A 12,068-nucleotide genomic window follows, 5' to 3' on the forward strand; every position below is an offset into this window, starting at 1 on the left:
GTCAACACACCTCACACCTCACCTCTATGGGGAGTGCATAAAAGACAATCTTTGTCCCACCTGTGGGAGCATCCACATCTGCACCTACATGGATACTCTGCAAATCACATTTAAGTGCCTGACAGAGGATCATCAAACCAACTTCACAATTCTCTATTATTCCAATCCTATACTGCACGGAAAAAATGAACACGTAAATCTTTCTGTGTGAGCTCTGATTTCCCTTATTTTATCACGGTGATCGTTTCTCCATATGTATGTTGGCATTAACAAAATATTTTCACATTTGAAGGAGAAAGTTGGTGATTGAAATTTTGTGAGATTATTATGCTGCAATGAAAAACACCTTTGTTTTAATGATGTCCACCCCAGATCCTGTATCATTTCATTGACACTCGCTCTCCTATTTTATGATAATATAAAATATGCCACCCTTCTTTAAGCTTTTTTGATGTACTCTTGTCAGTCCTATGTGGTAAAGATCCACATTGTGTATTCTAAAAGAGGACAGCTGAGCATAGTGTAGACAGTCTCTTTAGTAGATCTGTTAAATTTTCTAAGTGTCCTGCCAATAAAACGCAGTCATTGGGTAGCCTACCCCACAACATTTTCTGTGTGTTCCTTCCGATTTAAGTTATTGGTAATTGCAATTCCTAGGTATTTAGTTGAATTTACGGCCTTTAGATTTGACTGTTTTATGGTGTAACCGAAGTTTAACGGATTCCTTTTTGTTACTTAGGGTCAATTGCTAATTTTCACACCAAACAGATATCTTTTCTAACTCATTTTGCAATTTGTTTTGATCTTCTGATGACTTTATTAGTCGATCAATGACAGCGTCATCTGCAAACAATCGAAGATGGCTGCTCAGATTGTCTCCCAAACCATTTATATCGATAAGGAACAGAAAAGGGCCTATAACACTACCTTGGGGAATGTCAGAAATCACTTCTGTTTTATGCAATGGCTTTCCATCAGTTACTACAAACTACGGCCCCTCTGACAGGAAATAACGAATCCAGTCACATAACTGAGATGATATGCCATAAGCATGCATTTTCACTACAAGCTGCTTGTGTGTTGCAGTGTTGAAAGCCTTCCGGAAATCCAGAAATATGGAATCAATTTGAAATCCCTTGTTAATAGCACTCAACACTTCATGCAAGTAAAGAGCTAGTTGTGTTTCACAAGATCGATGTTTTCTAAATCCATGTTGGCTGTGTGTCAATAGACACTTTCTTCGAGGTAATTCATAATGTTCGAACACAACATATGTTCCAAAATCCCCTGTTTATTGACATTAACACTATGCGCCTGTAATTTAGTGGATTACTCCTACCACCTTTGTTGAATATTGATGTGACCTGTTCAACTTTCCATTCTTTGGATTCAGATATTTCGTTGAGCAAATGGTTGTAAAAGAGTGTTGAGTATGGAGCTATTGTATCAACATACTCTGAAAGGAGCCTAACTGGTATACAATCTGGAACAGAAGAGTTGCTTTTGTTAAGTGATTTAAGTTGCTTCACTACTCCGAGGATATTTACTTCTATGTCACTCATGATGGCAGCTGCTTTTGATTCGCATTACTTTGTCTTCTTTGGTTAAGGAATTGTGGAAGGCTGTGTTTAGTAACTCTGCTTTGGCAGCACTGTCTTTGATAGTATCTCTGTTGCTACTGCACAGAGAAGGCATTGATTGTGTCGCTGCTAACATACTTCACATATGACCAGAAGTTCTTTGGATATTCTGCCAGGTTTCGAGACAAAAGTTTCATTGTGAGACTATTATAACATCTCGCATTGAAGTCCAAGCTTAATTTTGAGATCTTTATGATTTTGAGAAATCAAATTTTTGAATCTGTTGATTCAGAAAGGACAGGCTTAGTCATGTGTGGAATGAAGTGGATGTCTGTTTTGATGTTGCTTGAGCAATCCGTGGTGCTTATGTTGAGTGCATGGTGTAGTGTCTGTGCAAACATAAAACTCTGAACTTTCCTCTACTCAGTGACATCCACAATGTGTTTCTGTCTTTCACAGTTTTTCTATAATTAACAACTGAAATCTGTTCTTTCTTTTTGACTCTCTCTTTATTATATTTAAACATGTATGTCTAATGTAATGTGGAGTGTAATACGCAACAAAGATGATCTACTTTGTTGTGTATTGCCCCATTTTGCTCTTCAGGCATGTAAAACAGTTTCCTGAGTCTTTAGAGTAATACATATCATGAAATATTTATGAGCTTTCAGATGAGAAAATATTTTATACAACAGTAACAAAATGGAAAGGGAAGGAGCATTTGTGTTGCAGTGTTCTCCATTTTCATCTCAACTTGTCAAGTCCTTGTCACAAGTCAGATACACGTGTGAAACAGCACACATTTCCTTGTTTCATTTAAGAATAGTCTATGTGATACTTGCAGATTACATGTTGAATTATACTACCAGATGTTTTCCTGCATGAAAAAGTGTAAAATTGTGATTAGGTAAGGAGGCCATTCTTTAAAACAGACTTCTAATTGCAGGTGGTCTGTATACTGGTACCTGAACAGGTAGGTTGAAACTTAGTATTGGATATTTTTCAAAAATTACGGGTGTCCTTGTAATCAAACCTTCAGATCATATGAGTGTCATTGGACATTATCTTATCTTTATTTTTACTTTAGGGTGCAAGAATTTCCACAGTACAAATATTAGTTAGGGGATGCTATCACTAAATGATGAAATGTGGAAAGAAAATGATAAAATTATGAAATAGGAAACTATGATTCTTCAGTTTCTCCTGGCGTATTTCTTGCTCGAACAGTCCACAGGTGTACTGCCGGTCCATAGTGTCAAACGGGCACCGTAGGACACTGTGGACCGGCTGTACACCTGCGGACCGTTCGAGATATAGGAAACTGTTCCTTATAAAGCATTAAGCAATGAAGGTATTTTCAAAAAATAGAAATGTATTTATTTTTGTTAAATAGAAGTTCATTCAAAAGAGAATTGCTAAGGAAGTAAAACCATTCCAGAAGCTATTTTAATGGCCAGATTTTTCTGTTCTCTGTTTTGAAACAGTTATTCTGCTTTGCTGCTTGCTTGTATCTTTCGTTCCTTCTCTTTTACCAGTAATAGTAATAATAATAATAATAATAATAATAATAATGTCAGTAGGATTAATTTTAATCAAGAATGTTTTGGAATTTTTTTAAATGTCATAATGCCGATTTTGTATCAAATATAGCACAGTTACTTTTAACGTCAATCAAGTAAGGCATCTTAATCTTTCTTATACTCATCCTGAGCAGTCTTTTTCCTTTACCTCATCATCTGGTGACATTCTGTTTTATTGTTTATCAGCTTTAAATAATTAGTTATTTGATTAAGATACGTTGAAGGCGGTGACAATTTTAATTCATAAGACAACTTCCAGTGTGTTACTATCCCCAGTATTACACAGTAAACCTGTTCAATTAAAGCCCTAGTATATTTGTAAATGTGCACAGTTCATTTTTCTGAGACATTGTAATTGCATCAGGTGATAAGGTACTTCATTGTGTTCGGAAGCGTGACAGTTCAGATCCCCATATGGCCATAATTTAGGTTTTTACATAGGTTCCAGAAATCCCATAAGGCAGGTGCCATTATAGTTCCTTTGAAAGTACATGATCAGTTTCCTTGCCCTACCTCACCTTTGTGCTCTATTACTAATAATCTCATAATCAAGATGGTAAAGCCTAATATTACTTCTTTCTGACATTGTGTTTAGAGTCAGATTGAATCTGAAGTTTTGACTTGCTCTTCATTTTTGGGGAGGGGTTCAAAATTTCTCTACAGTGAGAAGTTGAAATTCTTTCTCTACACTTTCATTGCATATACTGGAATGTTCTAGTATTCTCCCCTTATTCCACAATCAGTTGAGGTAAATTTCGTGTGGTCTGCTATATTTCTAGGAAGCTATGCTTCAAAAAACATATTTTATTGATTAAAACCATGCAGCAAAAGTTTATGATGTCTAGGATGATTATTTTCTTTCTTAATTTCTGTTCATTCAAGCTGTCTGATATTCAGAATGTTGTAACATCGATTTTTTGGTTTACTTTTCATATGACCACCTCTTTATTCATTTAGTTTGTACTTTATTTTCACTTTTCGCATGTATCATAATACGTGTTGCTCTATTTTTTATTTATTTTTTTAAGTAGTTGTTATTTTCAGTTTTCTCCTTATCTACAATATTAGTGCCTTAATATTTTTTTTTTTTTTAATTTTTCGTAGTTTCATATGCGTAGACTTGAGCAGCTCTGTGTGCAGTACCTGGAAGCGACTATCAATCATCGGAATGTTCTTGAAGCTCTTCATAATGCATCTGCTCTGAAGCTATACTTCATAAAAGAATTCTGCCTCAAATTTGTAGTGAAGGAGAGCAACTACAATCAGATTGTGATGAGCAAAGAATTTGAGAATTTAGACAAATCTCTCATGGTTGAAATCATACGCCGAAGACAAATGCCACAATCGAGACCACAGCTTGACCAGCCTTTTGATAATTCAGGTCAGTATTTATCATTGTTTTTTGAGAAATGTAGTTTGATGAGTTTACTTTAAAAATAAATTTTACCACATATTTTGTGTTTTTGTAATCATTGGTTTTTGTATATAATGTTAGTATATCAGTGAAAAGACAAACAATTAGATACTGTTAAAAAAATAATAATAAATTGCTACTCACCATAAAGATGACCCATTAAGTTGCAGACAAGCACAACAAAAAGACTGTTACACATTATAGCTTTTGACCTAGGCATTCTTCAGCAAAGAATGCGCGTGTGCGCGTTCTCTCTCTCTCTCTCTCACTCTCTCTCTCTCTCTCTCCCCTCTCCCCCTCACACACACACACACACACACACACACACCAACCAAGCACACCTCACACACACATGACCGCTACGGAATGCAGCTGTCACATGAATAGAAGTATGGATTGGCTCAGGAAAGGGCAGGGATAGCAGGATATGGGTGGGGTGGAAAGAAATGCACTGTGTGGTGGGCACACGGGAACTAGAGACTGTCAGGCACAGGGTTGAGAAGTGGGATGCAGGGGAAAAGGAGGGGAGCAGAAAATGGGGAAAGGACAGGCGGATACATTGGCAGTGGACGATACACAGAGGGTGAGGGAATGTGGAAAGGGAGAAGGTGATAGGACGATGGGGTGGAATCTGTCTGGTGGAGGGTGTGTGGATGGTAGCTTGTTGTAGGTTGAAGCTGGGATAATTTCAGCAGTATAGAATGTGTTTCTTCCCAACACTCCATCTCCCAATACTGCGCCTGGCAGTCTCTAGTCCATCTACATGCCACCAGACAGTGCTTTCCTATACCCCATCCTGCACCCTGCTGTCCCTCCTCCTTCCCTGCCCCACTCCACATTACTTTTCAAGTGGCTGTTGCATTCAATTAGAGTTGCTGGTGGTAGTGGTCATGGGTGCTTCCTTTGTGTGTGTGTGTGTGTGTGTGTGTGTGTGTGTGTGTGTGTGTGTGTGTCTTTGCTGATGAAGGCTTTGGCCAAAATCTATAATGCCTTTTCATTGTTTCTGTCTGCAGATCAATGGGTCATCTTTATGGTGTGTAGTAATGTACCTTTTCATTGTTTCTGTCTGCAGGTCAATGGGTCATCTTTATGGTGTGTAGTAATCTATTTTTACTAATATTGTTGATATTCCAGCCTGGAGATTCCATTGTTTGAGGCACTATTAAAAGTAATTCATGCTGATGAAAATGTCAAGGTTCTCTTACGTTGTAATCTTTATTGTGTGATGTACTTACTCAGAAAAGCTGCTTCTTTTGGTTAAAAATGTCTTCACAGTTGTCATGTAATTTAAAATATTTTATTGCACTGTGGAACATGTTTAATTTCTATTTTATTTTTTGTGTCAAGGACTAAGAGTATGTGTGCTTTCTTTTTGATAATTTTCCACACAGGTACTACACTAGAACAGGATATGGAAATGTTTCTGAAAACAGGTGGCAGAGAGTTCTGCGACATCATTCTCATGTTAGATGGATTACCCATACCTGTTCACAAAGCTGTGCTTGCTGCTCGCTGCAGTTACTTTGAAGCTATGTTCCGTTCATTTATGCCTGAAGACAATGTTGTACAGGTAAATATCGTTAAAACTTAAAGTTTGAGGCACCAGATTGTTATTTAATAGCATTTTCCACATAATTGAGTTCAAAGCAATTGCTTGTGAACATCAAAATGAAGTACCTCAATAATTCAGTGCATCACTATACAGTATACCTCTGAAAAAGGAATAGGCAATGTGAGAATATTCTGTTGTAAGAGAGGTAGTGAGACAGAGGCAAATCCAATGGCTCATTAGTGACAATTTTGTGTGTGTGTTTCACTCATAGCACTTGCATCTTTGGTCATACTTAGTAATACTTGTAAGAAAAGCTGCTTTCAATTACAAAACTGTTCCCAGTTTGTGATGAAGAGTCCCCAGAGGCCCCACATATTTTCTGTAAAGTGTCTGTCAGTGGATGTGCGTTGTACAGGGGAATTGTGTCAGATTTCAGAAGTTTTACATGTTGAAAAGTACACCATTAGTAGTTTTATTTTGAAGCAGAAATTCAGGAAATCACTAAAACAAACCATCATTTTCATATGCTTAAGAAGGTAACTGCCATAGACAGCTAAACTCTAAAGTGTACTGTGTGTACCATTCTTCAGACACCCTTCTGAACTACCGTAAAAGACTTTTGTTGCATCTAAAGTGCAGAGATCATTAACAGAATGATGTGTTAAGAGGTGAAAGGCCTTCATTTCGATGATTGTACTGCTGTCCATAAACCATAGTTGCTCAAAACATGTTTATAGTGGTGTCCAGTGTTACAAGCAATACACTGTGTTAAACATAAATGTTTGAATTATTTGTCTTTCACTGGAAATAGGTATCTAGGGGCTGAAACAATCTTTGAATTTCTAATAATGAGATCCAGGTTTTTCTTTATTTTAGACTGAAACAATTATTCTGTTTTTCATTCCACAGTTTATTTTGACATTTTCATCCAGAATCATGTTACAGAATAACATGAATCACATGAATTATTCATAAAGCCTTTCCCAGAAAGAAGACACATATTCATAGCAACTCCATTCAAAGTACTGTATACAAACAAGTTGACTCGGAGACTAAACAAACTTTTGACACTCTGGCTCAATAAATTTACAAACTTGTTTGGGGTGCTTCGCATAAATGTAAATAATTGTATCACATGCTGGACATTCCAGAGGACATAGCTTCTGAAGTTTTTTAGAAAGAGTAGATACAAATTATTTGGAGATTTGGAGTACATGTGTGTCTTTTTCTGATATTAAAATTTACATATTACAAAATAGGGGTGTTTTTATTTTAATTTAACTTCGATTTTTGTCATCAAACTTTATCAAGTGAATGGCTGTTTGGATATTTATTTACAATTGTACATTTTGTGTCTGTTGCTTTATATATATATATATATAACAGAGGGAAACATTCCACGTGGAAAAAATATATCTAAAAAGAAAGATGATGAGACTTACCAAACAAAAGCGCTGGCAGGTCGATAGACACACAAACAAACACAAATATACACACAAAATTCAAGCTTTCGCAACAAACTGTTGCCTCATCAGGAAAGAGGGAAGGAGAGGGAAAGACGAAAGGATGTGGGTTTTAAGGGAGAGGGTAAGGAGTCATTCCAATCCCGGGAGCGGAAAGACTTACCTTAGGGGGAAAAAAGGACAGGTATACACTCGCACACACACACGTATCCATCCCCACATACAGACACAAGCAGACATATTTTTTCCCCCTAAGGTAAGTCTTTCCGCTCCCGGGATTGGAATGACTCCTTACCCTCTCCCTTAAAACCCACATCCTTTCGTCTTTCCCTCTCCTTCCCTCTTTCCTGATGAGGCAACTGTTTGTTGCGAAAGCTTGAATTTTGTGTGTATATTTGTGTTTGTTTGTGTGTCTATCGACCTGCCAGCGCTTTTGTTTGGTAAGTCTCATCATCTTTCTTTATATATATATATATATATATATATATATATATATATATATATATATATATATATACAAAGATGATGTGACTTACCAAATGAAAGTGCTGGCAGGTCGACAGACACACAAACAAACACAAATATACACACAAAATTCAAGCTTTCGCAACAAACTGTTGCCTCATCAGGAAAGAGGGAAGGAGAGGGAAAGACGAAAGGATGTGGGTTTTAAGGGAGAGGGTAAGGAGTCATTCCAATCCTGGGAGCGGAAAGACTTACCTTAGGGGGAAAAAAGGACGGGTATACACTCGCGCGCACACACACACACATATCCATCCACACATATACAGACACAAGCAGACATGCTTCTGAAGTTTTTTAGAAAGAGATATATATATATATATATATATATATATATATATATATATATAGGGAAACATTCCACGTAGGAAAAATATATCTAAAAACAAAGATGATGTGACTTACCAAATGAAAGTGCTGGCAGGTCGACAGACACACAAACATACACACAGAATTCGAGCTTTCGCAACAAACTGTTGCCTCATCAGGAAAGAGGGAAGGAGAGGGAAAGACGAAAGGATGTGGGTTTTAAGGGAGAGGGTAAGGAGTCATTCCAATCCCGGGAGCGGAAAGACTTACCTTAGGGGGAAAAAAGGACGGGTATACACTCGCACACACCCACACACACATCCATCCACACATATACAGACACAAGCAGACTTATTTAAAGACAGAGTTTGGGCAGATTCGTCTCCCACGAAGACCTAGGCTGTAGGGAAGGGACCGTTTGATGTGGAATGGGTGGCAGCTGTCATAATGGAGGTACTTACCTAAGGTAAGTCTTTCCGCTCCCGGGATTGGAATGACTCCTTACCCTCTCCCTTAAAACCCACATCCTTTCGTCTTTCCCTCTCCTTCCCTCTTTCCTGATGAGGCAACAGTTTGTTGCGAAACTTTGAATTTTGTGTGTATGTTTGTGTTTGTTTGTATGTCTGTCGACCTGCCAGCACTTTCATTTGAATCCCACGCCACTTTCCTTGACGTTGACCTCCATCTGTCCAATGGCCAGCTTCACACGTCCGTCCACATCAAACCCACCAACAAGCAACAGTACCTGCATTATGACAGCTGCCACCCATTCCACATCAAACGGTCCCTTCCCTACAGCCTAAGTCTTTGTGGCAAACGAATCTGCTCCAGCCCAGAATCCCTGAACCATTACACCAACAACCTGACAACAGCTTTCGCATCCCGTAACTACCCTCCCGACCTGGTACAGAAGCAAATAACCAGAGCCACTTCCTCATCCCCTCAAACCCAGAACCGCCCACAGAAGAACCACAAAAGTGCCCCACTTGTGACAGGATACTTTCCGGGACTGGACCAGACTCTGAATGTGGCTCTCCAGCAGGGATACGACTTCCTCAAATCCTGCCCTGAAATGAGATCCATCCTTCATGAAATCCTCCCCACTCCACCAAGAGTGTCTTACCGCCGTCCACCTAACCTTCGTAACCTCTTAGTTCATCCCTATGAAATCCCTAAACCACCTTCCCTACCCTCTGGCTCCTACCCTTGTAACCGCCCCTGGTGTAAAACCTGTCCCATGCACCCTCCCACCACCACCTACTCCAGTCCTGTAACCCGGAAGGTGTACACGATCAAAGGCAGAGCCACGTGTGAAAGCACCCACGTGATTTACCAACTGACCTGCCTACACTGTGAAGCTTTCTATGTGGGAATGACCAGCAACAAACTGTCCATTTGCATGAATGGACACAGGCAGACAGTGTTTGTTGGTAATGAGGATCACCCTGTGGCTAAACATGCCTTGGAGGATGGCCAGCACATCTTGGCACAGTGTTACACTGCCCAGGTTATCTGGATACTTCCCACCAACACCAACCTATCCGAACTCCGGAGATGGGAACTTGCTCTTCAGTATATCCTCTCTTCCAGTCACCCACCAGGCCTCAATCTCCGCATATTTCAAGTTGCCGTTGCTCATACCTCCCCTGTCATTCAACAACATCTTTGCCTTCGTACTTCCACCTCGACTGACATCTCTGCCCAAACTCTTTGCCTTTACAAATGTCTGCTTGTGTCTGTGTATGTGCAGATGTATCTGTGTGTGTGTGTGTGTGTGTGTGTGTGTGTGTGTGTGTGTATATACCTGTCCTTTTTTCCCTCTAAGTTAGGTTAGGTTAGGTTAGGTTAGGTTAGGTTAGTGTTGTTTAACGTCCCGTCGACAACGTGGTCATTAGAGACGGAGCGCAAGCTCGGGTTAGGGAAGGATGGGGAAGGAAATCGGCCGTGCCCTTTCAAAGGAACCATCCCGTTATTCGCCTGAAACGATTTAGGGAAATCATGGAAAACCTAAATCAGGATGGCTGGAGATGGGATTGAACCGTCGTCCTCCAGAATGCGAGTCCAGTGTGCTAACCACTGCGCCACCTCGCTCTGTAAGGCTTTCCGCTCCCGGGACTGGAATGACTCCTTACCCTCTGCCTTAAAACCCACATCCTTTCATCTTTCCCTCTCCTTCCCTCTTTCCTGACGAAGCAACCATTGGTTTTATATATACATATACACAAAGATGATGTAACTTACCAAACGAAAGCGTGTTTGTGTTTGTTTGTGTGTCTATCAACAAGCTAACTCTTTCGTTTGGTAAGTTACATCTTCTTTGTTTTTAGATATATTTTTCCCACATGGAATGTTTCCCTCTCTCTCTCTCTCTCTCTCTCTCTCTCTCTCTCTCTATATATATATATATATATATATATATATATATATATATATATAATAGGGAAACATTCCACGTAGGAAAAATATATCTAAAAACAAAGATGATGGGACTTACCAAATGAAAGTGCTAGCAGGTCGACAGACACACAAACATACACACAAAATTCAACCTTCGCAACAAACTGTTGCCTCATCAGGAAAGAGGGAAGGAGAGGGAAAGACGATAGGATGTGGGTTTTAAGGGAGAGGGTAAGGAGTCATTCCAATCCCGGGAGCGGAAAGACTTACCTTAGGGGGAAAAAAGGGCGGGTATACACTCGCGCACACACACACATATCCATCCACACATATACAGACACAAGCAGACATATTTAAAGACAAAGAGTTTGGGCAGAGATGTCAGTCGAGGTGGAAATAAAGAGGCAAAGATGATGTTGAATGACAGGTGGGGTATGAGTGGCCGCAACTTGAAATTAGCGGAGATTGAGGCCTGGTGGGTAACGGGAAGAGAAGATATATTGAAGAGCAAGTTCCCATCTCCGTAGTTCGGATAGGTTGGTGTTGGTGGGAAGTATCCAGATAACCCAGATGGTGTAACACTGTGCCAAGATGTGCTATTCGTGCACCAAGGCATGTTTAGCCACAGGGTGATCCTCATTACCAACAAACACTGTCTGCCTGTGTCCATTCATGCAAATGGACAGTTTGTTGCTGGTCATTCCCACATAGAATGCATCACAGTGTAGGCAGGTCAGTTGGTAAATCATGTGGGTGCTTTCACATGTGGCTCTGCCTTTGATCGTGTACACCTTCCGGGTTACAGGACTGGAGTAGGTGGTGGTGGGAGGGTGCATGGGACAGGTTTTACACCGGGGGCGGTTACAAGGATAGGAGCCAGAGGGTAGGGAAGGTGGTTTGGGGATTTCATAGGGATGAACTAACAGGTTACGAAGGTTAGGTGGACGGCGGAAAGACACTCTTGGTGGAGTGGGGAGGATTTCATGAAGGATGGATCTCATTTCAGGGCAGGATTTGATGAAGTCGTATCCCTGCTGGAGAGCCACATTCAGAGTCTGGTCCAGTCCCGGAAAGTATCCTGTCACAAGTGGGACACTTTTGTGGTTCTTCTGTGGGGGATTCTGGGTTCGAGGGGATGAGGAAGTGGCTCTGGTTATTTGTTTCTGTACCAGGTCGGGAGGGTAGTTGCGAGATGCAAAAGCTGTTGTCAGGTTGTTGGTGTAATGGTTCAGGGATTCCGGACTGGAGCAG

The 12,068-nt window shown here is 40.0% G+C and overlaps 1 protein-coding gene across 2 annotated transcripts in view; it reads left to right on the forward strand.

Moving 5' to 3' along the window:
- LOC126203163 (leucine-zipper-like transcriptional regulator 1) overlaps positions 1–12,068 on the forward strand; it is a 179,472-nt gene that overhangs the window by 140,201 nt on the left and 27,203 nt on the right. The window contains exons 12-14 of one of the 2 annotated variants that reach the window (XM_049937404.1): positions 2,527–2,553; positions 4,265–4,541; positions 5,966–6,144. In XM_049937404.1, the coding sequence (XP_049793361.1) occupies positions 2,527–2,553; positions 4,265–4,541; positions 5,966–6,144 (483 nt within the window). The remainder of the gene's footprint in view (positions 1–2,526; positions 2,554–4,264; positions 4,542–5,965; positions 6,145–12,068) is intronic. The other variant, XM_049937405.1, reaches the window with a different exon arrangement.

Source organism: Schistocerca nitens, chromosome 9 (genome assembly GCF_023898315.1).
Source record: "Schistocerca nitens isolate TAMUIC-IGC-003100 chromosome 9, iqSchNite1.1, whole genome shotgun sequence".
NCBI lineage: Eukaryota > Metazoa > Arthropoda > Insecta > Orthoptera > Acrididae > Schistocerca > Schistocerca nitens.